This window comes from Leptopilina heterotoma, unplaced genomic scaffold (assembly GCF_015476425.1).
Source record: "Leptopilina heterotoma isolate Lh14 unplaced genomic scaffold, ASM1547642v1 Lhet_22, whole genome shotgun sequence".
NCBI lineage: Eukaryota > Metazoa > Arthropoda > Insecta > Hymenoptera > Figitidae > Leptopilina > Leptopilina heterotoma.
In genome coordinates this window covers 690,217-716,397 of record NW_025110937.1, presented here as the reverse complement: position 1 = coordinate 716,397, position 26,181 = coordinate 690,217, and the positions used below count along the sequence as shown (strand labels likewise).

Below are 26,181 nucleotides of genomic sequence, written 5' to 3'. Positions count from 1 at the left end.
AAGATGAATAAGAGGCGGTAAAATTTGACGGAATTTTAGGAGAAAAATTATTTTACCAATTGGAATTGGACAATTATTCAATTATTTTACAAATTATTTCTTTTTTCCATTAAAATAAGGTAATTGTTTTTGACTTCTTGGTTAGTTTTGACTAATTCTTTTTGACATCTTTGGTAAAACGATTTGAGGTTAAATTGCACTTGGTAATTTATTACACTTTTTAATTTATTTATTTTTACTCCTCGTTTTCTTTGATTTATATTTTTAATAAATATTTTCGGTTCTGCAAATGGTGCGCACTGAAAGAAAAAATATTTTAGAATAATGATTTTTTTTAGAAAATAAATTTTTTTTACCTTGAATGATTTTATTAAAAAATACTTTTTTAAAAATTACTTTACTACTTTCAGTTACTAAAAATACTTTTTTTAGTAAACGATTAAAAGCAGCGAAAAACAATAATTTTTTGTTTATTACAAAAGGTCCAGAACGATAAAATTCTTTTATTCTTGCTTGTCATTTTTTCAAATGTAAACAAATTCTCTCTTTTGTTTTTAAGCTTAATAACTATTTTTGTAAAAATTTGTTTTTCGAACAATTATTTATGAAAATATTCGAATTATTTTAAAGAATTTTATTACAAAAGATTCTTTCAAAGAATTTCTTTAAATTTCGAAAAATTGAAAATTTTTATGAAGAATTTTAATTTTTAATCTGAAATTATTCATAGATTAAAGTCGATGACAACGATTATAAATTTCCCTGCATTTTTGCTCTGAGTGAAAAAATTGAAAAATAGAAAATTAAATTACTTTATTTTGAAAATAAAAAATTCATTTACAAATTCTGATATATATGTATATATTATTATTATATATAAATTCACAGCAACATTAAGGGGGGCATTTTTATATTTTTTAAACAAATGCACAACTGAGTATTAAAAATAATACTGCAACGGGAAAAATAATATAAACACCCATTCTTGGAACACATGTTGAAACTAATAGTGAAATATCGTCCATTTCATGATCGATTCCATCTTTTGTTGGAACCTCGACAATAACACGTTCCGATGTTAATATTGGAAGTGGAAATTCACATTCCGTTTTATTAATACACGCTAATGTTACATTCTCGTATTGTAATGTTGGTTTATAAATATCAAAAACAGCATGAATATCGTTCGATACTTTATCGTTGTCACTGTAAAATATGTAATAATAATAACCAGGTTCAACGACATCGTGTCTCGATTGCATATGTTTCCCATTAATTAAATACGAAACATCGAGACAATTTTCCGATTCATTAAATTCTTGCGCCAAAAGAACTTGTCCACCGTAACATGTGAATAAACCATTTTCAAAACTCGAAATCGATGAATCGTCATCGATTATTTTTTTCGCCGCATTCCCACCGTGTCTTATTCCTTGATCCAATAATTTTGGTGGATCAACTGGTTCTTGATGTCGTTTTTGTCTTGAATTTAAAAATTTCCTCTCATCATTATCCTCCTTTGCTGTGTCTGGAATTTCTTCGAGGAATTCGGCTTTTAGTAAATTTATTCTCTTTTCATTTGTCTTTGATTGAATTGTCGAATTTTCGGTATTATTTATTTCAGTTTGATTTTTCCTTTTATTGTAATTCAATAATTTCTTTGATATTCTTTTGGAATTTTTTGTAATGTTTACTTTGAGTGATTCTTCGGGAATTAAATTTTTCTCTGTGGAATTTTTCTCATTAATCTCGATGCGATTTTTCATTTCTTTCGAATGTATTTCCTGTGCGTTTGATTCAAATGTTATTTTCACTTGTTGATCGGCTTCTGGTAGATAAATTCCAGTTGCTCGTGCTTTATTTTTATTGTGATCTAATAATCCGCAGGTTTTTAGATTTCTTTCACCCTTGACAACGAGTATTGATGCTCCTTCAAATCTTGAGAGAGAAAAAATTTATCATTACAGAAAGATTTCTTGTAAAACTGAGGAAATAATGTGGTAATAATATTTTGTTTACCTCGAGCAAACTGATAAGGCAACTGTAGCTCCTTTTAAGAGATAAAAGCCCCAATATTCCAGTGTATCATCAGGAAGTGTCATACTTTTTTTCAAACGTATATGCTTTCTGTAAGAAGTTGTTTCCGGTCTTCGGGAAACTTGAAACGAATTGAATGTTTCGTTCATCTTCAATTTGTGTGCCTGAAAAAAATTAATATTCATTTCTTTTCTGTCCTTTTTTTCATCTTAAATTTTCTCTATTTTTTGAAAACGAAAACGAAAACGACATTAGAAACAAAATAAACAAAATAATTACCGAGCAAAATATCGATGAAACTCCATCCTTTATTTCTAAAATGTCCGATTCCGTTACGGCGTAAGTAACATCAGCGTAGACAACATGTCGTAAATATAATGGAAGAATTAGCAGCAAAGTTGGTAAAACAGTTGTTAGAATGCAAAAAATTATCACTCTCCTAATCCCATGCATTTTGTCTGCAAAATAATTCAATATTTTAATTAAATTTCAAAAGAGAAATTGGAAGTAAAATAAATTAAAATAGAAGTAGAAACTAAAAGTAAAAACTAAAAATAACAAAAATTATTGTTTCTTACTTTTTTTGTAATTTACTCTCCTTTTTTTATAAAACAATTGTTTATAAAAATTTTCAAATCTACAAAAATCTATTTATATATCATAAAAGTTGAAAGACATTTTTTTTTGGAGTTGAATCCAAGAAAATTTATCGAAAAGAAATTTTTTGTTCCTCTGACCTAAATATTTTTCTAAATTTGTCAATTTCCCATTGAATAAAATATATCGACGATATATTCATATTATATTATAATTTAATGGAAAATTCGTATAATTATTAATTTTCAAACACTTGAACTGAATGAACTTTTTCCACATTTTTTGAATATATTTAAAAATACACTTATTTTATTACTTGAAGAAAGAAATTATTCACTATTGACAAATATAAAAATATTTTGATTGCGTTTGTAGTTTTTCTCTAAAAAACAGTGTAGACTAGGTTATAAAAAGATAAAGTAGATCCTGAATTTCTCGAAATCTCATTGGATAAAATTGTATACGATTTAATTATTGACATACTCCATTTTGAGATTTATCTTAATACTATAATTGTCATTAGAAAAATAAATATTCCAAGAATCCAAGATTATTACATATGAATTCTTTAATTTTTACCATTTTTACAATTATTTACAATTATTGTCAAGGAAAATTGAATAATAAAAAAATAGGTTCAAAGTTCTCGTTTCAAACGCATGCGTTCCCTTTACAATATTAAAGCGCTTAGTTTTGAAAAATTTTCGAAGAAAAAAATCCCTTTCAATTAATTTCAATTTACAAATTGTTGTCGTTGACAATTTTTGTTTCAATTTTCAATATTTTATTCTCTTTTCTTAAAATTCGAGCAATTGAAAGATTGAAAAATTGAAAATAAATAAAGTTAATAATTGAAATAATTAAATAAAAAAGATAAAAATATAAATAATATAGTAATAAATTTGTAATAAAAATCATTTCTTAATGATAGTATCTAATATAAAATTCGAAATGCAGTTTAGTGCATTATATGAATTAGATTAAGAGAATAATTCTTATCAATGACGTCAGGAGATAAAGTATAAAACCTAATTTAAATCTTTCTTAAATTGTCTTTTGTTATATTTGTGTTTTAATATCATTATTTTTATATGTGAACTAATTTTTAAATTAGTTAATAATAATTCATTTAAAAATTTTAATTTAAATGCGGAATTTACTTCTTTTTTAAATTTCTTTCAGTGGAGATTTTTTTTAGTAATTAAATTAAATTGTGGAAAGTTTCTTCTAACCTGGATAATTCTATTTTTAGGACACTGTGATTGTTTGTTATGTACATAGATTATTTTTCTGAATCACTTATATTTCTTAATTAAATATTATGTTTTAATTTTTAATATTATTTTGCAAATAGAAAACTTTTTTTCCAGAGAAATTCTTCTCGAAAAAGAAAAATTATTTTCCAAACAGAAAAATATCTTTCCAAAGATAGAAATTCTTTTCGAAAAAGAAAAATTATTTTCCAAACAGAAAAATTCCTTTCCAAACACAGAAATTCTTCTGGAAAAAGAAAAATTCTAAGTTTTTGGACTTTTTTAATAAAAATTCTTTTTTTACTTTTTAAAAAAAAATAAAAATACTTGAAATACTTACTATGCAAAGTATTCATGGAGTGGTATTTGTAGGAGTGATAATATCCCACATTGCTAACAATTTCCTTTTTTGTTGCATACATTTTTCTTTATTTACTTCTTCACAGCCACTCGGAATTAAAAACAAATTTCTTTCTGAACTGCAATGAGCAGCATTTTCATTTATTGAAAAAATTATTGATCGCTGAACAATTATTTATTGCTGAACTATATTGATTCATAATTGTCTTGAACTTCGAATGATTCAAATATATCTCATTATTCACATCAAAAATTCCCTTTTTTCAAAACTGAGATTAGGCCGTTTTTTTGTTAATCAATTTCACAAATAGAACTCTTTTGAGTTCTTATCACTATCGTAAAACTTATTTTTTTCTATTCATTATCACATATTGTTTCATTTATTTAAATTTGTTTCTGATATTAATGATTAGTGGAGTTTTCTTGAATGATAAGATTAAAATGATTTGATTTCATTGATGAAATTTGGTGTTAAAAATAATTTTGATTTTGTGTTCTAATTTTTCTCTGTCATTCAGTGGTAACTCGTGAACACATTCTGTTTGAGGCTGTAGAAATCGTTTCATGAGTGTCGATATGACAATGGAAGAGTGTAAATACTTCTTTCTCAATCGTGTTATTAACCTTATCAGCACTTCATTCTATACTCGTTTAGAAAAATTTATCTCTTAATATTATGACTCTGAAAATAAAGTCATTTTTTTATGTATTTCATTGGAAATATAAAAAAAAATTTAGTTTTCTGTGGAGATTTTTCGTGTTTTAATTATGATAGAATAAATTTACCTCAGTAGTGTTTTTTTCGTGATTTTGTAATTGAATTAATAGTTCTTATCGGAAAATAAATGCATTAACTTTCTGCGATAACGACCTTTCCTGTTGATTTGTAATAACCACTATCGTCTACACTAAATTGTGATAAATGAATTATAGACAAATCAACTTTTCCAAAATTAGTCTCCTTGTGGGCCTGAAAATTCAGTGAATTTTGAAAAATTTTAATTATTATCAATAATTATTACAGGGTTGCCACAAAAATTAAATTTTGTTTTTCCCTGACTTTTGCCTGATTTCCAGATAAAATTTTAAATTTTTCCCTGACCCTGAAGAATATTCTGATTCACTCCACTACAATGCTTTTAATATTCAATTATTATCTATAAAAAGTTTTAAATGAAATTCATTTTTAAATCAATTTTTATTAGAAAATTTTACGAAAATTCAATTATTTAAATACAAAAATAAATAATTGAATTCTTTCGGCGAATTTAAATAAAAATTTTAAGAAAAAAAATGCAATTTTCTATCATTTTATTTCAAATTGTATAAAAAATAATTGAAATTCTGCGATAATTTTCGTTATTTATGAAAATTTTTATTAGAAAATTTTACGAGAATTCAATTATTTAAATACAAAAATAAATAATTGAATATTTCTTAAATTTGAATTTTTATAAAGAATTTTACAAACATTTTTAACAAATAATTGTATTCCTAGGAAAAATGTTATATTTTACGAAAATAATTGTATTCTATGATCAATTTTATTAAAATTTTTCAAATTCATAAAGCATTTAATCAAAACATTTTAAAATAATTGATCTCCATAAAAAATGTATTATTTGAGAAAATAATTGAATTCCAAAGAAGAATTCTATTAAAAATAATTGAATTGTAGAGGAAAATTTTATTTTAATTGCAATTTTATTAACTAAATCTTGTAAAAAAATTTGTTTCTCAGAACTTTCGAGAAACTTTATTAAAAAATTTAAAATAATTGAAATCTGTCGAAGAATTTTATTAAATTTTTTTTCCAATAATTAAATTCCTGTGAAAAATGTTATTTTTGAAAAAAATTGAATTCTTTTAGAAAATTTTATTAAAAAGTAAATATTAAATATAAGTGAAATGATGAAAAGTTTTGAAAATAATTGAATTTCTGTAATCAGTTGTTCTTAAAATTTCTAATTAAATTCATTAAAAATCGAAATTTTCTAAAATTTCAAATTGAAACCTTTTGAAGTTCATCTATTTATGACAATTGAAAACGTAATTAAAAAAAGACACAAAAATTCAGAATTTTCTTATAAATTCTAAGAATTTAATTTTTTTTTAGTATTTTTAATAAAAATCCTTGACTTCCTTGACCTGTGGCAACTCTGTATTAATTATATTGCATGTTTAAAATATAAAATTAATAGATTGTTTTTAAATAGGAAATTTACCTCAATTATATTCGTTGCATCAAAGGTTTCGCGTTTTACTCTGCCACTCTTCTTTCTTTTTCTCTCTTTTAATTTCGCAAAGAGCGTGTTCATTACTGTCATGTGAAGTTTTACTTTTTCTGATTTTTTCTTCATTAATCCTAAAAACATTATACTCTTGGTTTATTTATCGCTAATTAGTGATAAATATGTAAATTTAAATATGATAAAATTGTATACTTTCGTTATTATTTTCAATTTCAAATTCAATTTCAATTTTAAATTCTTTACATTAAATTTAAATTTACATAAAAAAATACACATTTAGTTTAAATTATTATTTATTATTTATATTCTAATTGTTTATGTCTTACCCTTTTCTGCAAAATATTCCACGATATTGTCTGACAATTCCTGAAGAAGTCCTTGTTCGTCGACAATTCCTGCGTACAATATATTCACTTTAGTTGGATCCTTATTCATACATGTGACTCCTTTCGCTTCAATGGTAATTGGTCCATTTTTTTCGATAAAAGGCCTGAAAAATAAGTTTTTAGAAAATTTTAAAAATATCTTTTTGGCGATTTTGAAAATATTTTGTTACAATAGAAATATTTTAAAGATTAGCGGTAATAATTATATTTTTTTTACGTTTTAAAAGAAGAAAAAACCTACTGGATAATTTCAGTTTTACATGAATTGAGAATTTCGACAGCATTGCTTTCCTCGTCTTCATCAAATAACCACAAGACGTCGAGAGTGAGATGTAATCTTCCCTCCTTTTGAAAAAGAGTTTCTTTCACTCCTCTCGATTCCTTGCCACTATTTGTCAAAACTTCTGTTTTGAAATTATTAAAATTACTAATTACATGCTCGTGTTTCATTGGTATGGAAATAAAGTGAGTGCATCTCACTTTAAATCTCGATTCTTTCGTTAAAATATCAATTTGATGCCTTGCAGATATTATTTCCTCGCCTTTCGAACCAATAACAACTACAAAAGAAAAGAATAATTAATAATAAAAAGAAAAGTACAAATTAAACACAACTTCTCTTTTCTTTTTTGGAAAAATTTAATTGATAATATTTTATTTTAATTTAATTATTTAATTATTTTGTATTATAATTATTTTATACAGTACCTATATCACTATCTTGTTTTCTTTCCGGTATCAATATTGATGTATTCGTATCAATTTCTATCCTCTCTTTCGTTGACCCTTTTGGACCCGTGACTAATGACAACAATCCTCTGTAAAGAATTATTAATAGATCAATGATTTGCAAATTTTTTTTTGAAGAAAATTATATTACAAAATGAAAAATTTATTACTTTTTAGCTCGCTTTTTAGAAAACGTGTTAATTAATTAAAATATTTGTTACCTAGGAACGTAGAATGTATGTTTATATTTTCCTTCAGAATGAGGAAAAATTTCAATATCCGTAATAGTAGAATTAGAATCTTCATTAATTGATTCCTCCTCGGAATTTTCAGAATCTTGAGATGAAGTTCTGGTTTTAGAGAAACTGTAGCATTTTTCGTCGATGCGAATTAATTTTCTCTTTGGCTCATAATTCATCTTTTTATTCGAAAAAAATGTTAATTGAAAACTCTTTCCTTTCGGTAGAATGTGTATTAATTTTTTCCAAATATTTCCCATAATTACAAATGGTGCATTTTCGATTCAAATCGAAATTTCTTTCTCAGTTTTAAACTATAGAAAGTTTTAACTAAAATAATCAATTACTTTATAAAACTGTACAAATTTATAAAGTTATCATTTTTCCATAAAGTTAAATTACATAGTAATTTTTATAGTAAAAAGAACTCGGTAAACAATTATTATTTTATCAAACTTGTTTATTTTTTGAAAAATTTATTTTTATACCTTAAATAACAAATATATTTTTATTTAATTATTTAAAAAGAGAAAAGTTTTAAAATAATTTACTCTTCGCACAATGTTTTTATTTCCATAACCTCCAAGTATAAACTTTCTAAAGGCGCGTGCGCTATTCTTTTTATTTTAAAAGTTAAAATTATTTCTTTTTTCTTAATTTATTTAGAATGGAATTTAAAATTCTAAAAAATAATAAACAGACATTAAAAAAGCCTACTTTTTTAAAATTCGAAAATTAAAGGAACATAAAAATTATTATTTACATTAATTATTATTTTATCAATAATATTTATAATATTATCAAAATTATATAAGAACAATATTTGATATCAGTAAAGTTTTCCACAAAAGGATACTATTAATTTCACGTCGAAAGAACATTAAACGTCAATTTTTGATGTATCCTTATAATAACCGATTTCATTCCTGGTATTCCTTTGAGATAAATGAATAGTCGACAATTTCATTTTTCCAAAATAAGTATTTTTGTGGACCTGAAAATAAATTTTACGTCTTTTTTTTATCTAATTTTAATTTACGATATTTATAGTAGAACATTCACGCTGAGTATTTTGTTACACAAAAATCAAAATTCCAAAAATAGTTTTTTGAATTTTAAACAAAAATTTTATTACTAAAAATTTATATTTTTGCAAATAAATTTTTTTTAATTCTTACTTTCAGTATGTTTGAAGCATCAAATGAACCCCAATCGCCTTTTAATGCTTCACTGTCATCTTTTAAGGCGAATTTCATATTCATTATTGTCATGTGTAATTTCACACGACTGTATTTTCGATTAATTAAACCTAAATTTAATATTAGAACATTAGAAAATATTTTAATATTGTAAATATTAGAAAATTTGAATATTATGAATATTGGAAAATTAGAATTTTTGAATATTACGAATATTGGAAAATTAGAATATTAAAAATTTCGAAACTAATTTTTTAATTACTCACAATATTCGAAATTTCAGAACACTAACTTTTTAACATTCACAATATTCCAAATTTTGAATATTATGAATATTGGAATTAGTGATGAGAATTAGTGGTGAATATTTTAAAAATTACCATCCTTAACGAAATAGTCGACAATATTGTCGGCTAAAGTTTGGAAAGTTTGCTCCGAATCAACTATTCTTGCGTAAAGAATTTTAGTTTCTGAAGGTTCATCATTCATGATTTCGACTCCTTTTATTTCTAGATTTATTGGTCCATTAGCCTTAAGGAAAGGACTGCAAAATTAAAAAAATTAAATTCAAATTACTCCGATAGTTTTAATTAATTTTTATTCATTTGAAATTGAAATTGATTAATTCTATATTCAATTTATTTAATAAATTAAAAGAATGAATATCATTTCTTCAATAAATTAAAAGATAGAATATCATTTATTTAATGAATTAAATAATTGAAAATAGAATAAATATAATAAATTAAATAACTTACTCTATAACATCTTTTTTGCAATCCTGCAATTTTTTTGCTGCTGCTTTCCTTTCATTGTCATCTAATAATTTCAATACATCAAGAGTGAGATGAAGTCTCTCTTCACTTTGAAAAAGTGAATCACTTATTCCTCTCGCTCCTTTTCCGGTTTTATTTAATACGTCCTTTTGAAATTCTCTAAATTCATGAATTACATTCTTATCTGTTAATGGAACAGATAAAAAATGTGTGAATTGTACTTTTTTTCTTGACGATTCTACCAGTAAATCAATTCGATTTCGGGCCGAAATAATTGATCTACGACTTCTGCCGATGATTACTGAAGAAATATATTTTTATTTCAATTATCAGTTGTTCGTGTATTTTAATTGAAAATTAGAAAGAAGAGAAATTTTTTTTACCTATGTCTCCATCTTGTCCCACTTTTGGTATATTTATTGTTGATTTTGTCTCAGCTTCTAATCTTTTTCTAGTCGCACCTTTCGAACCAATTATAAATGCGTAAAATGCCCTGAAATAAATAAAATTACATGTTAATTATAAGTTATTTATTAATTATCTTCAAATATTTATTATTTAAATTTGTATTTTGAATAATTATTCAAATGATGAATTTAAATTATCAAAAATAAATATTCAAATATTGAATATCGAAGAAATAATATTCAAATAAATATTTTATTACTTTGCAAATTAAAAAATTTTCCTTTTTGTAATATAAACATCAATTTTTCAATAATTTCAAGATTCAAAATTTAAAAAGTCCACTTAGTAACTAGGTAATTAATTATTAGAATTATTTATTAATTTCAAAAGACTTGATACAATTTTTCATAAGAATTCAATTATTTTCTAAATATTTTTAAGAAAATTTCACGAAAGGATTAAATTCTTTTCTAAAAATTTGATAAAATTCTTCGGAACAATTCAATTATTTTTATAAATTTTTTGTTTCTGAAGAATTAAATTATTTTTATGAATAATAACATTCTTTTCAAGAATTCAATTATTTTCAATTCAATTAATAAAATTCTTGACAAGAATTCAATTATTTTTTATAAATAATAATCTTTTTCGTTGGAATTCCATTATTTTCAAAACAATTTTAATAAAATTTTTTGAAATAATTAGATTAATAATAATTCAAACTTTGGATAATATTTTTTAAAAGAATTGGATTATTTTTGAAAAATTGAATTAACTTCTTTGCAAAAATTAAATTATTTAAAAAAAATGAAATAAAATTCTTCGCAAGAATTGAATTATTTTTTATGAATAATAATCTTCCTCGTCGGAATTCAATTATTTTCAAGTAATAAAATTCTTTGCAACAATTCAATTATTCTTAATACGATTTTAATAAAATTTCTCGAAAGTATTCAATTATTTTAAAAAATTGAAAACATTTTTAAAAAATTATTTAAAAAGTTAACAAATACCTGGGCACATGAAATGAATGTATAAATCGTCCTCCGAAATGTGGTTTAATTTCAATATTACTTTCATTGGATTCTTCATCAGAATCATAAATAGGTTCTGATCGTTCTGATGTTTCCTCCTCATAAGTTCCGACATTTCGATATTGAGTCCAAGCAGAACTATCAGGAAATCTGTAATTTCTTTTGTCAACAGTAACTATTTTTGGTTTTAAAGAATCCATTTTGTAAATTATCACAATTGTTATTAATTGCAAACGTTTCAAACAGATAAAATAGTTATAAATAGAAAGTTATCAGTCTTTCACTTTTAATATCCTTTTTTAGGTTATCAAACGTAAACATAAACAAAAGTGCAAGAACTCAAAAATTCCGCTCGTTCCGTTTTTCAAGCCAATAAGTTTTCTATTTAAAATGGTTACAAGGGAAATAATTTTCCACTGGCGAAAATTTTTCAGCGGGAATTTTAATATATTTGCACAACAATTGCAAATTAAGCAATTAATAATTTTGCCAGTCGATTAATTAAAAATTTAATATAAATTAAATATTTTTGGATTATTTAATTGACAATCGTAGTCGAAATTATTTTCGAAAATCCATTTAAAATATTATTTATTAGTCTTGTGTAGAAAGTGTATAAAATATCTGTATAATTTTTAAATAAAATAATTTTTTAATATCTCGATGCTTTACATTCTTCGTTTAAGATCAAATTGATCCCTTTTTTCATTTCTTGAAAAATCTCCCGCATTATTAGAGTTTTGCTTGTTTCTTAGCTGAGTAAACAATTCCGGACGAGATAAAATTATTAATTTCGGAAGAATTATATCCAAGGGCAGCAAGAATTTCTAGAGTATGTTCTCCAGTGTTCGTGAAAGAATATCTTGAACCATTTGACAATCCAGGAGTTCTAGACAATTTTGGTGCTGGATTTGGAATTAAAGTTTCATCATCATCAAGGGAAAAAGTACCTCTCTCCTTATTATGCGAATGATTTTTCACTTTGTCCAATGTTAGAACCGGTGTCACACAAGCATCAGAATAATCAAATATTTTATACCATTCTTCCTGTGTCTTTTGTTTGAATATTTTTTCCAATTTTCTCTTATTTTCCTCAAAATCAACAAATTGGGGACAATCGTCTTCAGTCAATTCTAATTTTTCTAGTAAAATTGCGTAAAATTTTGGTTCTATCGCACCCACTGACATATATTGTCCATCCTTTGTTTCATAGGTGTTATAAAAATGAGATCCTGTATCTAAGCTGAAAAGAAAATAAAATGTTAAATTTTTTTTTAGGTGTCGTTCGAAATGTAAAAAAATCGTACATATTTTTTCCTCTAGGTTGGCCCCATAATGCGGCAACATTTTGCGATCTGAATATCCAACTTCCTAAATATGCGGTGCCTTCGACCATGTTTGCGTCAATAATTTGTCCCATTTGTGTTTTTGAGCGATCAAAGAGTGCTAAAATAATTCCCAAGGCACACATTAAACCACCTCCTCCGAAATCGCTTATCACATTTGCAGGTGGTATGGGATTTTCATGGTGACGACCGAATAGTGAAAGCAATCCTGGAAAAAGATTTTTTAATTAAAATTAGAATTTAATTTTTAAATATCAACTTCATTATTTTCAAAAATTCTTCAAGACAATTCAATTATTCTCATAAATAATAACATTTTTTGGAAGAATTTATTTATTTTTATAAAACGTAATTGTTTTCAAAATTTTTAATAGAATTCATTCAAAAAAATTTAATTATTTTCAAAAATTCTGATAAATTTCTTTGGAGGAATTCAATTCAATGATTTAAATTAAAAATGAATCTGTTTAAAAATGAGGAAATTTTTACCAGACAAACTTAAATAATTGATATCATGTCCTGCACAATCAGCAAATGATCCATATTGTCCATAACCAGTTAATCTCGCGTAAATTAATTTCTTATTCGTCTTCATTAAATCTTCAGGTCCAATTTTAAGCTTTTCCATAACTCCTTTTCTAAAGGGATCTATAATCACATCACTTTTCATAGATAATTTTTTTACAATTTCAATTCCTCTTTCGTTCTTCAAATCCAAAGAAATCGATTTTTTCCCGTTACTTAGACAATCAGGAAAAATATTTTCCCCAATCTAAAACAAATTGCAATTAAAAGAATTAATAGGTAATATTAACTATTAACAATAAAAAAAGATTAATAATATTAATTAGTAACAATAAAAAATTAATACTTATTAATTAATATTAATAGTAAAAAATTAATAATGTTAATTAATATCACAAATAATAAAATTATTCGATAATTTGCTTGAAGAAAATAATTAAATAACTCACACGTTCAATTTTCGTGACTGTTGCTCCAAAATCGGCTAAAATCATTCCACAAAATGGACCAGGAGCAAGTCCTGCCATTTCCAAAACTTTTATCCCCTTCAAAGGCATTTTTATTTTTTCTAATTATTAATTGCCAATTTATTTATAATCAGAACAATTTGGTAAATTTTATTGTTGTTAAATTTTTATTATTGTTATTTCTTATTTCAAAGTTTTTGGACTTCAGAAAATATTGCAAAATCACGTCAAGTATAATTCATTGCAAATTGATATAATAAAACTGTTGAATGTAATTGATAATAAAATTATTTATGATTTTCAAAAAGAAATTTATTATAAAAACACAAAAAACTTGATATGAAGGTTATGTGCATTTAGATTAGAGTTCAAAGTGCGATAACTGAAATGGAAAACTTTGTAAATATTCTTTTTTTACCTAAAGGAACAAGTATGCCATGTTTAAACATTGTTAACTTGAATTTTTTTTCTAATTGAATAATTTTTAATACATTGTAATGGGATTGTAATTCATGTAAATAGTTATTTGAATGCGCATATGATAAAATGCCGCAGGTTCTGTTGATAACGAAGAGTGTTACTTAAAAATTTTGCACCTTTCTTTATCAATGTTAAAAATTTCAGAAATAAATTTAATAATTGCTATTTATTTTATTCGATAGTATTAAATTCCGAAGTATTTATTTATTAAATTCCAAAGTATTAAATTATTAAATTCCAAAGTATTGAATTATTAATTAAATTCCAAAGTATTAAATTATTATATTTGAAAGTATTAAATTATTATAATTCAAAGTATTAAATTATTATAATTCAAAGTATTGAATTATTAAACTCTAAAGTATTAAATTTTGAAATTGTTAATGCAATTAAAATGCAAAAGACTGAGAAATAACTCTTTGAATTGTCTATATACATTTATTTACAACTTAATAGAAAAAATGCCTTTAACTATATAAATTAACGAACCAAAATATCTTGATCTAAACAATACAATCCTAATTCACCATATCGAAATGCCTTGATAAAAAGTTCAGCTGCATAAGCATAATTTGGTTTCACGATAATTTTATTATCAAAGTTTTTCAATTTGATCGTTTTATTTAAATTAACAGCAATCTGACCGAGAACATCGAATATATTATCATTTGGTTCGAGTAATTGAAATTTCTCCACATACTCAAATCGTCCCTGCTTATTTAACCAAAATAATAAATAGTCTGCCATTTTTTCCGGCCCAACTAAATGATCCAAAATACAGCCAGCCAATGATAATTTCAATCCACCCTGAATATCTCTAATTTCAGGCGATAAAATACCCGGCGTATCGACGAGATAAATATTTTCCTTTATTTTTATTCTCGTCATCACCGAACGTGTAATGCCGGCAACAGCACCAACAGCAGCGGCATTTCCCTTCTTAAGATGATTATTACGTAGGCGATTGATTAGCGATGATTTTCCCACATTTGGAATGCCAACCACCATTATGCTAAATTCACATTCATTCTCACGATTAAAACGTTCGGATTTATTTATGAGATTCATTGCCAATGGAAGTAGGGATTTCATGCCCTTACATGTTTGATCTTTGAAATTTGTTACGACAATATTTTTCACACCATCCTTCTTTAGACGATCGATGGCTTGATTTGTATGTTCCATATCCGTTAAATCGATTTTATTTAGTACATAAATATGTGGTTTTATGTCGCCTAGAATATTTTTTAATTCATGACAACGGCCTGATAATGGAACTCTTGCGTCCGTTACTTCGATTATTAAATCAATGTTTTTTAATTTTTGTTGCATTTGCCGCAAACCTTTGCCCATGTGACCTGGAAACCACTGTAGAAAGTCTTTTCTGTCGGTTAAAAAGGTCTTTCGAAAACCATAAGTTACTTGTTTTCTTATTATCGATGACATTATGATGTTTGTACTTTGTTGTCTGAAAAAATGTTTAACATATTAATTTAACGACATTGAAAAATAAATTAATGTGATAATTAGGACATAAATTTATGAAAAATTACTGAATAGTAAAATATAATATATTAATAAGTATGATAATAATCATAATAATAAGTATAAATCATAATTCATACACTTCATAATAGTAAACAGAGTATAAACATAACAAAACAGAAATGGGCATTTAAATAATTTTTAAATTAACGAAATAATTCTTACATGATAATCAAGACGATTTACAGTAATTTTAACACAGAATTATACAAAATTGGTTTCTTTTCCATTAGTTTACATCCAAATACAAGTAAAACTAAAATGTAAATGTCAACAATTCACGTGCAATCCATAAAAATAACATAAAACTGAACCTAACCTAAAATATTTGCGCCCCCTGGTAGGAAATATTAAAAATTAAAACTTCAAAAAATTCAAAAATTAATTAATTTATTAAATTTTCTAATAATTTAATTAGTTTAATATTCAATTTATTATTATTATTATTATTTAAAATTATACAATTTTTTATATTTAAATACTTTGATTTTTGAATTAATTTATAGATTCAAAATTTTTAAAAATATTTACTTATTATTAAACTAATTAATTGTTAATTTATTATTCTCATAAATAATAAAATTCTTCACAAAAATTCAATTATTAGCAAATTTAAATAAATTCTTCACAAAAATTCAATTATTTGCAAATTTTAATAAAATTCTTCGCAAGAATTCAATTATTTTAAAACATTTTAATAAATTTTTGTTATAAAATTCCATTAATTTTTGTTAATAATATTTTAAAATTTTATCTAATAATTTTTTAAAATAATTAATCCTGCAAAAAATATTATTATATTTTCAAAAATAATTGAATTTTATAAACAATTGTATTGAAATGTTTAAAAATAATTGAATTCTTGCGAAAAATTTTATTCAAATTTGCAAATAATTGAATTTTTGTGAAGAATTTATTAAAATTTGTAAATAATTAAATTTTTTCAAAGCAGTTTATTAATTAAAATTTTTAAATAATTGAATTGTTGAGAAGAGTTTATTTTTTGCAAGAATTCAATTATTTTTAAACATTTTAATAAAATTTTTTTATAAAATTGAATTATTTTTAATACAATTTCAATTAAATTATTTGAAAGAATTTAATTATGTATTTCGAAAAATTCAAGTATAAAGTTCTTTGAAGCACTTCAATTATTTTCAAAAATTTAAATAAAATTCTACCCAAAAATTAAATTATTTCAAATTTCTCATTATAATAAATAAAATTTCGTACTTAACATTTTATTTATTTATTTTTTACAAATATAGATTTATAGAACAGATTTACTTAAAAATAAATAATCTAGTTTAAAGAAAATGTTAAATTTTTTTTATTTACAGAAATCCGGATAAAATGAATTAAAATTGTAAAAGTAATTAACATTTTGATAAGGATAGATATATATTTTTTTTAATAGACAACATCCGAATATTAAAATACTTTTTAAGTACAATATCTGTCCTTAAATGTGTTTACTTTTGTTGTTGTTGTTATTGTTATTGTTGCAATTGTACAAATAAAATATGTATTTTCTTTAAATTCATTTAAAACAAGTAAAAAGAAAATAATTGACTTATGAGCATCAGACAGAGAAGACGATAAAGGTATAATTTTTAATTTTTTTTTTTAAATATTATATATATCTCGCTGTATAGATAGAATCTGATCGTAACTTAAACAATTATATCGCATATATATATTACAATACTTACAGAAACAGATTCAATATTATTAACAAAATATTTTATATATTCTTTTTTTTTCATAAAGCTTTACTTTTAAGTAAACTAATTCGTTTTATGGTTTTGACTAAACCTTGGAATAATTTACAAAATTTATATGTATAATATTCTCTAATAAATATAATATAACTACTTTTAATAATATACATCTAATATAATTGAGTCGATCATTGGAAAATGTTAATTTCGAAAATTAATTTTTTTCATTGCAATATATTTTCTTTTAGACAAAAATATTTTTTTGTCTAAAAAAATATTTTTGTCTAAAAGAAGATATATTGCAATGAAAAGAAATACAAAATTAACAAGATTTAACAATGAAAGACTCAATTTTAATTTGTATAAGAAATAATAATTATATAATAATATTGTGGTACTCTGGAATAATTATCACATTAGTTTGCTGAATATCGTGCCATTGCCCAGCAAACACAGTCACATTTATAACAATTACGTATCATTTTTCATTTTTTTTAAATTGTCACCTAATTGTTATACATTTCATCAAATTCTAATCTATAAGTGTTTTCTGGGGTTTTTCATTTTCTTTCTCTGTATTTTTTTTACATTTTTTTTTGTCTTTTTTTTATTTTTAATTCAATCAGATTCTTTCTTTCATTACTTTTTTTTTCTTAAATTGAATGAAGATTATAGGATTTCATTCTACGAATAACATTTTTTGAAATGCTTGTTGATTTAAAATTGAGTTAAAATTATTCACAATTGTTGGAGAGAAATCTCCCGAAATTATTCGGGCTAGGCCACTTGCTCGTATTTCGCTTTATTAATATTATTAGCAAGACAACAGGCCAAAAGTACTCCAATTAATGGGAAAAATGCAAATGCAATTGCGCTGGCAGCAACGATTCCAACATTATTGCTTATCAATTCAGTCACTCGATTGTAGCAGCCCTGAAATGGAAAAAAAAATTATTTATTGGAATTTTTTTTTAACTTTATGTTAAAAAATATAAATTCTTTTCGTGTATTAAAATAAATTAATAAAAACTAATCAATTAGAATTGAAAAAAAGGAAAATCTACATTGCCTTAAATTTTGTCTACGTATAAATTAATTCACGTTAGAAAATTAGTATTTTATATACAGAAAACGAATTTATGAAGAAAAAAAAACAAAAGAGAGGAAATAAAAGGAAAAAGTAAGATTAATAAATCTTTTCCTGCCTGGGTGTAAATTTTTTTTAGATCATTTGTTAAGCATTCTTCGCTTGGTACTTTGCAGCATGAAAGTGGAACAGCTTGCGGATGCTTTAAATTGTACCAATCAGAGTACGCCTTATTACCACAGCATTGTAACTGAAAATAAACAAATTTATTTTGTTAATAAAAATATTATGTAGGTGCAAAATAACATTTAATTTACAATTGATGAGAAAGGGGAGAGTAAACTAATACTAATATAGCAATTTTACTCCAAAGAATAAAACTTAGTTTATTAAATTAGGAGAAGTAGAAATAAAATAATTTGAATTTAATTTACAATGTAATTTAAATTAATTTACCGTGCTTTGCATAAAATCGACATGAGTGGTCCTCGGATTACTGTCTGTATAGGCGTCCAGACTATAATTCAGTCCTTGATCAAATCCTTCGGTTAATGTGCTTCTATAAGAGTAAACTGAAGCGCCAGCTCCCAATTCGAGTAGAGCAGTCGCGGCCAAAAACGCTCCGTACTTGAAAAAGAAAATAATTGTTAAAATAGTTAAAGAATAAAATATAAATACTAAAAAATTATAAATTATTATTTAAAGAAATAAATCATTAAAAAATTAATTTTCATAAAATAATTTAAATAAACCTGAGCTTAGTTGAACAAGCAATTTTGTTCAACTAAATTCAGATTTATTTAGATGCAGTTTATTATTATTTACTTATTTAGAAAATAATATTATTTTCCATACTTATTCGTTAATAGGTGGATTTTTTTAGTTTTAAAAGACTACATTCGTGTAAGAAAAATTATATTCTAATTTTTTTAATTTAATATTCCGAAACTGAAATAATTTAATTCTTAAACAAAAAATTTTATAAAAATGTTTGAAAAGAATTAAATATTGTTTCGAAGAATTGTATTAAAAGCTATTGAAAATAAATGAATTCTTTCAAAAAATTAAATAAATATTTATCAGAAGTTAATTGAATTCTTCTAAAGAATTTTATCAAAATTTTTGGAAATAATTGAATTATTGCGAAGAATTTTACTGTATTTATGAAAATAATTGAATTTTTCTGCAGAATTTTATTATTTCTAAAAATAATTTAATTCTTGTGAAGAATTTAAATATTTACCGAAATAATTGAATTTTTGCTAAGAATTTTATTATTTATGAAAATAATTGAATTTTTCATTCGGAATTTTTTTAAAAATTTTTAGAAATAATTGAATTCTTGTTAAGAATTTTACTATTTATGAAAATAATTGAATTTTTGCGAAGAATTTCACTAATATTTTTGAAAATAATTGAATTTTTGAGAAAAATTTTTTCAAAATTTTGAAAAATAATTGAATTCTTGCGAAGAATTTTACTATTTATGAAAATAATTGAATTTTTATAGAGAATTTAATTAAAATTTCTAAAAATAATTGAATTCTTGTAAAGAATTGAACTATTTATGAAAATAATTGAATTTTTGCGAAGAATTGTATTATTTATGAAAATAATTGAATTTTATCAAAATTTTTTAAATAATTGAATTCTTTTGAGAAATTTTATTAAAATTTAAAAAAATATTTGAATTGTTTCAAAGAATTTTATTAATATTCTGAAAATAATAAATAATTACAATTAATTAGTGAATAACTAAATCATCTTAAATGTCGAATCTGAATTTCAAAAATTGAAGTTGATATTTGAAAATAAATTATTTGCAATTTGCATAATAATAACAAATTAAATCCCACATTTCAGGCGCAAGCGCGAGTTACATTTGAGTACAAGTGATAAAAGCAATAATAATAATAATAATAATAGTAATTATTATAATAGTCATAATAATATTAAAAATATTTATAATTATAAAATAATTTTTATTTTATATATTATTTTTTCTATTTATTATTTATTAATAGAAATTGAATTTCATTTATTTATTTATTGATAAATTAATATTTTGTAATTATAGAATTAGAATTTTTCCTAATTTTGAAAAAAGAGAGTAAAAAATTTAAACTTAAAAAAAAAATTATTTACATAAGAAATCAGCAAACTATTGTACCTATAAAAAATGTAAATAAACGTTTGGCTATTTAAAATGAAAAAAAAAATTGTCGCGCTTTATAGTTTAAATGAATGAAAGTATCGTTAATTTACCAGATAAAGCAGAGCGGGATGTCCTCGAGCTGTGCAGCAACAGGCAAGAATCGCAGCAATAACGACAATTGCTCCTAAAAAAGCTAATGCCAATAAAGCGGCTCCACTTCCCTCCGTATTTGAATCAACGTAATCTCTCAATTGCAACCTCATAGCTATCCCAATAAATAGCATTAATATTCCCGAGGACTGAAAAATAATCTTCAATTAGTAAATTATTATTAATATTATCGACGAAATAAAAAATTAACTCTTTACTTTTTAATCGAACATCAAAATTTTCTGAAATTCTATTATTTTATAGAAATTTAATTTCAAATTTTTAACTAATCAAGACGATTATTTATAATTATTAATTTTTTGATTAATTTTAATTTTATTCATTTAGTGTAATTTTAATTTGTTTAATTTAATTCAATTTTTATAATTCGATTTAATTTATTTAGTTTCGATCAATTTTATTTTATTTTAATTAATTTCATTTAATTTCGATTAAAATCATTTAATTTTGCTTCATTTTATTTCACTTGATTTCACTTCTTCTTATTTCATTTATTTAAATTTTTAAATTAGGAATTTTAAAACATTTCTTACTAAATTATTTTTAATTTTACGATTTTTAGCACTAAAACGATCGAGATAATAATATTAACACAATTCAGATTTATCAATAATATTTTTCTAACATTTATCCCTTTACTTTTTCATTCATCTTGTTTTTATTTTCTCCAAAATCTACCAATTTCCGCGCATCCATTTACATCAAAACAAGAGAAATGAGAAAAATTTTCTCGATAATGAAAAAGAATGAATTTTTTTTATCTTTATTATTAAAAATAAAATTTTAAATCAAAAATCAAAAAGAATAATTAAAAAAAACAATTTAGTTACTGAGAAAAAGTGGTTTAATCCTGGCGGAAAATCATCTCTGGACCAGGCAATTGTAAGAAGAAAAAAAGAGGAAATAAAATGTAAAAAAGAAATTTTCTTACCAGAAAAACAAAATTGAAGAGCATCAATAATGTTGTCATGCATGCCGTAGCAGCAACATTTTCCAATCGTTTTCCCATTGCCATTTTTTTTCTTCTCTTTAATCACTAATTTTTCTACTCTTTTGCGCTTTGAAAATACAACTTTGTGCACACACAACGGAGAGGAATATTGCCTTTGAAGAATCGATTTGTCAACATGAACGCGTGCGTAGTTCCTTTCGTAGAAACGCATGCGTTGAAATTATAAGCGAAATATACATTCAACATTAGTTTTCTAAAAATAAAATTGCCTAAATAATGAAATTGAAAGATTTGCAGAAAAAAAGAAGAGATTGAGAATTATCATTATTAGAAATTCTTAAATTAGATATTAGATTCTTCAAAATTTTGGAATTTTTTCCTTTTCGAAAAAAATGGGTCTTTTTTTACCGCCATTTATTTTTTGATGATAAAAGTGGAAATTCTTGAAAAAATTCTTCGATCTTGATTGATCAAAATTGTATCGAAATAATTCTAGAGAATTATTATACTTGTCAGAAATTCTCGTCAGAAATTTCTCGTTGTTTAATCATATCCCGGGAAGAAAATAACAATCACTCCCACTCACTGATTCCACATATCGATGGGGTGATGAGGTTGGATCGATATTCTTCCTATAGGTCACCAAAACCCCTGGCCAAATTTCATCGCTCGCTACTTGTTGATATTTGCCGATTTTATTCGAATTTTCCCCTTTTTCTTGTTCCTCCTCGTAATTTGCATTTTCGTCTGGATTATTAATTCTCGAGTAATGTTCAAATTCGTCATTGATCGATTCTGAATCTCTTCTTTCGCAGTGATTTTTCTCGAGTTTCGCAGGACTTGAATCACGACTCTTCTTTAAATCGCCAATTGTCTTGAAATAAATACTATGATCGTAACTATAAGTCTCGAGGCAATTGCTGTCTAATTTTCCATTTGATCGATAATTCAAGGTACCACAACAATTTAGTTTTAATTCCTCGTGTTGCAATTGACGAGCATGAGAACGATTTAAAGGCTGAAGGCGAGGGTTGAATGATGATTCTTCAATGAAGAGTTTATTGCCAGCGATACTCCAGCGAGATGATAACGATGATGAATTTTCCTCTTTCATTGTCGTTTGACTGCGGGGAATTTTTTGCGAACGAAGACGATTATATCCTTTTGCACAAGCGGCCCAGTGTTCGATTCTTTGAAAAAGATATTCCGTTTCCTCGCTCCACCATTCGGTGAATGCTCGTTGTCGTGTTTCCAAATTCATTGTCACTGTCATTTTATATATTTTCACGGAGCGACTCGTCAGTCAGCAATGATCGCACTCGACGAAAATCAAAGACTTTTTATCACTTACGTTGAAGACCTAGAAAGAGCAGAAGCCGTTAAAAGAATTGTTTAATCTCATTTGACCTTCATTTCCAATGTCAATGACGTAAATTTTCCCAATTCGAAATTCACCCGATCAAGGCGAATTTTATTTGTCTCAATGAAGCCAAGTAACTCTACGTTAAATTAGAAAATAATAAAAGTTCGACATTTCCAATTTTCTACACTTTTTTCCAAATTAACATTTTTTTTCTATTTAATTTTCTATCAAAGAAATGAAAAAAGACCTAATTTTTACCAATATTGAAAAAATTAATGCAATTTTGAATTAGTTTTCAGAAAATGAAGTAAATTTTTATTCACAGAGACTAGAAAATTTCTTTTGAGAATTTCAAATTGAAAAAGTAGAAAGTTTCTAGAGAAAGAAAAGCCCTATAGTATTCTATTGTTATTTTAATCATTCTCTCTTGTCAATATGAATTAAAGTGAAATTTGAAAAAATATGAAAAATAAAGGGCGGGAAATTATTGGGGGCGTTGATAATATTGTTAAAGAAGCTGTCGATCATTTGAGAAAAAAAATTGCAAGCATGGAATATCAATGAGATTTACAAGTAGCATGTTAAAAGTGGAAAAAAATTGTTTGTCGCATCTCAATATAAAGAATAGAAAAAAGAAGATGAAGAGATTAAAGAAAAAATTCAACCCTCCTGGGAATCTGCACTTCTTGGTATATAAGCAGATAAAAATTGGTCCAACTACCTCAGTCGCTCATCGTTCAACTTTTCCTCTTGTACACTTCTTTTCTTCCAGGTGAGTTCCACTTGCGATTTTTCTCAATTACTTTTTTTTTCTCAAGTGTTCGTCGAACAGTGATTGTTATAGTTCTGTGAAAAATAAATTGTTTAAATTAAAATTAAAGAAAATTAAAGTATAAATTAAAGAAGATTAAAATTAAAATATAAATTAAAGAAAGTTGAAATTAAAGAAGGTTAAAATTCAAAAAAAATTAAAATTAAGAAAGAATAAAATTGAAAAATAATAAAATGAAAATAGATTAAAAATAGAAAAGAAAAACTAAAAAAAAATTAAAATTAAAGAAAAATTAGAATATTACTAAATTAAAAACGAAATTAAATAACAATTTTGTAATTTTAGAAACGGAAATGAACCAGTTAACTAGAATGTTTTTAACTTTGGCGACCATTTGGTTACTTTTCGGCAAAACTGAGACTAAATCGAACTCGGAACATCTTTCAGTTCGTCCTAGAATATTTCACAATCTTCCATTATTTCCCAGGTAAAAAATTAATTGTCTAAATTATTAATTAGAAACTTTCAGTTTTAAAGACTTTCTTAATCAATCAAAATATATTTTTTAGTCAGAAAATACTTTAATCTTTAATAACAATAATAAAAATAATCATATTTTTAATATTTTTCTATCTAAATATTTTCTTTCTAAAATATATTTAAGATTTTTTAATATTTTTTATTTTATCATTATTTTAATAATTTAATTACTAATTCAATATGAAATAGAAATTTTATATACAAAATAAAATCAACTCACAAAAAAAACAAAAGAAAGAAAATAGAATCGAAAAATAATATTAGAAAAAAACAAATTCAAAATTTCATAAGATAAAATCAGTTCACAAAAAAGATAACAAAAAAAGAAAATAGAATAGAAAATAAATAGCAGAAAACAAATTAAAAACTTCATAGAAAAATAAAATTAACTTAAAAAAAGACACAAAGAAAAAGAAAATAGAATAGAAAAAACAAATTAAACATTTTCTATTGAAAATTTCATGAAAAAATAAAATCAATTCACAAAAAAAGAAAATAGAATAGAAAATAAATAGAAAAAACAAATTAAACATTTTATATTGGAAATTTCATAAAAGAAATAAAATGAATTCACAAAAAAGAAAATAGAATCGAAAATAAATAGAAAGAAACAAATTAAAAATTTCATTAAAAAAGTAAAATCAACTCATAAAAAAGCGAAAAAAAATAGATTAGAGAACAAATAGAGAAAGTAAATTAAAAATTTCTATTGACTTGAAAATTTAATAAAAAAATAAAATTAAGTCACAAAAAAAAGAAAATAACAGAATAGAAAATGAATAGAAAAATACAATTAAAAAATTTCATAAAAAAATGAAATTAATTTACAAAAAAGAAAGTAGAAAAAACTTAAAACTCATTTAATTGTTTAAAATAATTTTAAAAAACTTTTAATTATTAATTCAACAAGAGTTTATATAATTTCTCTATCAAGGTTCGCAGTGGAGGATCAAATTTTCGATGAAGACGAAGACATACCACATCCCAATAAACGGCAAAAATTTGACGATTACGGCCACATGAGATTTGGCAAACGTGATCAATTTGAAGATTATGGACATCTTCGTTTCGGTAGAAATCAACAATAAAAAAAAGAACCATTGCGATTAAAATAGTTACTCTGTAAATTATTATTTTTTGAAAATGTGGATCCAAAAATTTATCAACACGTATAATTATTTCTTTTTTTAACATCCCCCTAGAATGAAAAAAAAATAAAAACTCAACCCTTGTAGAAATTATAAAAAAAAATCTTTCCGACAATAAATAATAATGAAAAAATAATTGTTTCTTTAATTTAATGTTGAGTGAAAGTTGAATTAATGTTAATTTAAGTTTAAAGTTAATCAAAACTTATGACGTTAATCAAACCAAGACTTTAATTTAAACTTAAAGTTAATTGAAAGTTAAATTAATGTTAATTTAAATATTTAAAGTTAATTAAAAGTTAAATTAATAATATATTTAATTGAAATGAGGAGAAATTTTTCTGAACTTACCATTTTTATTTTAATATGAGAATATTTTTGTGCTTTTTTCCAAGACGTTTTCTGACTCTCTTTTTTTGTGTATTTTGTTATTCTTTTCGTTTTTGAATCTTGACGTTTCTTTGAATAATGTTTTTCTAAAGAAATATTTTATCTGTTATATCGTTTCGCTTTGAGATGGGATATTTTGTATTTTATATTTTCCAAATCGTCATCTAAAAATGTTCTGATTCCTTCAAGTTTTTCGAGATCTTCCAACGAATATCCGAGTGTTCGTCTAAATAAACTTTCCGTAAATTC

At 23.9% G+C, this 26,181-nt stretch overlaps 8 protein-coding genes across 10 annotated transcripts; 1 reads left to right on the top strand and 7 right to left on the bottom strand.

Annotated features, from left to right (window-relative positions):
- Positions 1–854: 854 nt before the first annotated feature.
- On the bottom strand, positions 855–4,366 carry LOC122502020. Of its 3 annotated transcripts, none has more exons than XM_043611863.1 (4): positions 4,228–4,366; positions 2,317–2,495; positions 2,020–2,201; positions 855–1,938 (listed from the first exon to the last, which is right to left on the bottom strand). In XM_043611863.1, exons 1-4 carry the CDS (start codon positions 4,307–4,309, stop codon positions 918–920), a joined length of 1,464 nt encoding a protein of 487 aa, XP_043467798.1. In that variant the 5' UTR covers positions 4,310–4,366; the 3' UTR covers positions 855–917. The 3 variants fall into 3 exon arrangements, with proteins under 3 accessions (XP_043467798.1, XP_043467800.1, XP_043467799.1); XM_043611865.1 differs by lacking the exon at positions 4,228–4,366 and adding an exon at positions 2,775–3,013; XM_043611864.1 differs by lacking the exon at positions 4,228–4,366 and adding an exon at positions 2,616–2,669.
- Positions 4,367–4,431: 65 nt separating this feature from the next.
- Positions 4,432–8,259, bottom strand: LOC122502022 (activating signal cointegrator 1 complex subunit 1-like). Its single transcript, XM_043611867.1, has 7 exons — positions 7,836–8,259; positions 7,594–7,703; positions 7,127–7,445; positions 6,826–6,989; positions 6,473–6,612; positions 5,034–5,217; positions 4,432–4,929 (listed from the first exon to the last, which is right to left on the bottom strand). The coding sequence occupies exons 1-6, from the start codon at positions 8,111–8,113 to the stop codon at positions 5,098–5,100; spliced, it is 1,131 nt and encodes a 376-aa protein (XP_043467802.1). The 5' UTR covers positions 8,114–8,259; the 3' UTR covers positions 4,432–4,929; positions 5,034–5,097.
- Positions 8,260–8,399: 140 nt separating this feature from the next.
- Positions 8,400–11,617, bottom strand: LOC122502023 (activating signal cointegrator 1 complex subunit 1). Its single transcript, XM_043611868.1, has 6 exons — positions 11,250–11,617; positions 10,212–10,321; positions 9,811–10,129; positions 9,433–9,596; positions 9,032–9,162; positions 8,400–8,847 (listed from the first exon to the last, which is right to left on the bottom strand). Exons 1-6 carry the CDS (start codon positions 11,468–11,470, stop codon positions 8,734–8,736), a joined length of 1,059 nt encoding a protein of 352 aa, XP_043467803.1. The 5' UTR covers positions 11,471–11,617; the 3' UTR covers positions 8,400–8,733.
- Positions 11,618–11,844: 227 nt separating this feature from the next.
- Positions 11,845–14,190, bottom strand: LOC122502021 (alpha-methylacyl-CoA racemase). The gene is made up of 5 exons (XM_043611866.1): positions 14,027–14,190; positions 13,591–13,870; positions 13,106–13,388; positions 12,578–12,824; positions 11,845–12,513 (listed from the first exon to the last, which is right to left on the bottom strand). The coding sequence occupies exons 2-5, from the start codon at positions 13,696–13,698 to the stop codon at positions 12,003–12,005; spliced, it is 1,149 nt and encodes a 382-aa protein (XP_043467801.1). The 5' UTR covers positions 13,699–13,870; positions 14,027–14,190; the 3' UTR covers positions 11,845–12,002.
- Positions 14,191–14,506: 316 nt separating this feature from the next.
- LOC122502019 (mitochondrial GTPase 1) lies at positions 14,507–15,941 on the bottom strand. The gene is made up of 2 exons (XM_043611862.1): positions 15,799–15,941; positions 14,507–15,556 (listed from the first exon to the last, which is right to left on the bottom strand). The coding sequence occupies exon 2, from the start codon at positions 15,532–15,534 to the stop codon at positions 14,569–14,571; it is 966 nt and encodes a 321-aa protein (XP_043467797.1). The 5' UTR covers positions 15,535–15,556; positions 15,799–15,941; the 3' UTR covers positions 14,507–14,568.
- Positions 15,942–17,159: 1,218 nt separating this feature from the next.
- On the bottom strand, positions 17,160–21,970 carry LOC122502014 (tetraspanin-7-like). The gene is made up of 5 exons (XM_043611856.1): positions 21,699–21,970; positions 20,707–20,895; positions 18,898–19,068; positions 18,560–18,691; positions 17,160–18,287 (listed from the first exon to the last, which is right to left on the bottom strand). The coding sequence occupies exons 1-5, from the start codon at positions 21,780–21,782 to the stop codon at positions 18,132–18,134; spliced, it is 732 nt and encodes a 243-aa protein (XP_043467791.1). The 5' UTR covers positions 21,783–21,970; the 3' UTR covers positions 17,160–18,131.
- A 131-nt stretch (positions 21,971–22,101) lies between these two features.
- On the bottom strand, positions 22,102–23,924 carry LOC122502015. The gene is made up of 2 exons (XM_043611857.1): positions 23,804–23,924; positions 22,102–23,079 (listed from the first exon to the last, which is right to left on the bottom strand). The coding sequence occupies exon 2, from the start codon at positions 22,990–22,992 to the stop codon at positions 22,267–22,269; it is 726 nt and encodes a 241-aa protein (XP_043467792.1). The 5' UTR covers positions 22,993–23,079; positions 23,804–23,924; the 3' UTR covers positions 22,102–22,266.
- On the top strand, positions 23,715–25,616 carry LOC122502017 (drosulfakinins). The gene is made up of 3 exons (XM_043611858.1): positions 23,715–23,854; positions 24,200–24,341; positions 25,329–25,616. Exons 2-3 carry the CDS (start codon positions 24,208–24,210, stop codon positions 25,480–25,482), a joined length of 288 nt encoding a protein of 95 aa, XP_043467793.1. The 5' UTR covers positions 23,715–23,854; positions 24,200–24,207; the 3' UTR covers positions 25,483–25,616.
- Positions 25,617–26,181: the final 565 nt, after the last annotated feature.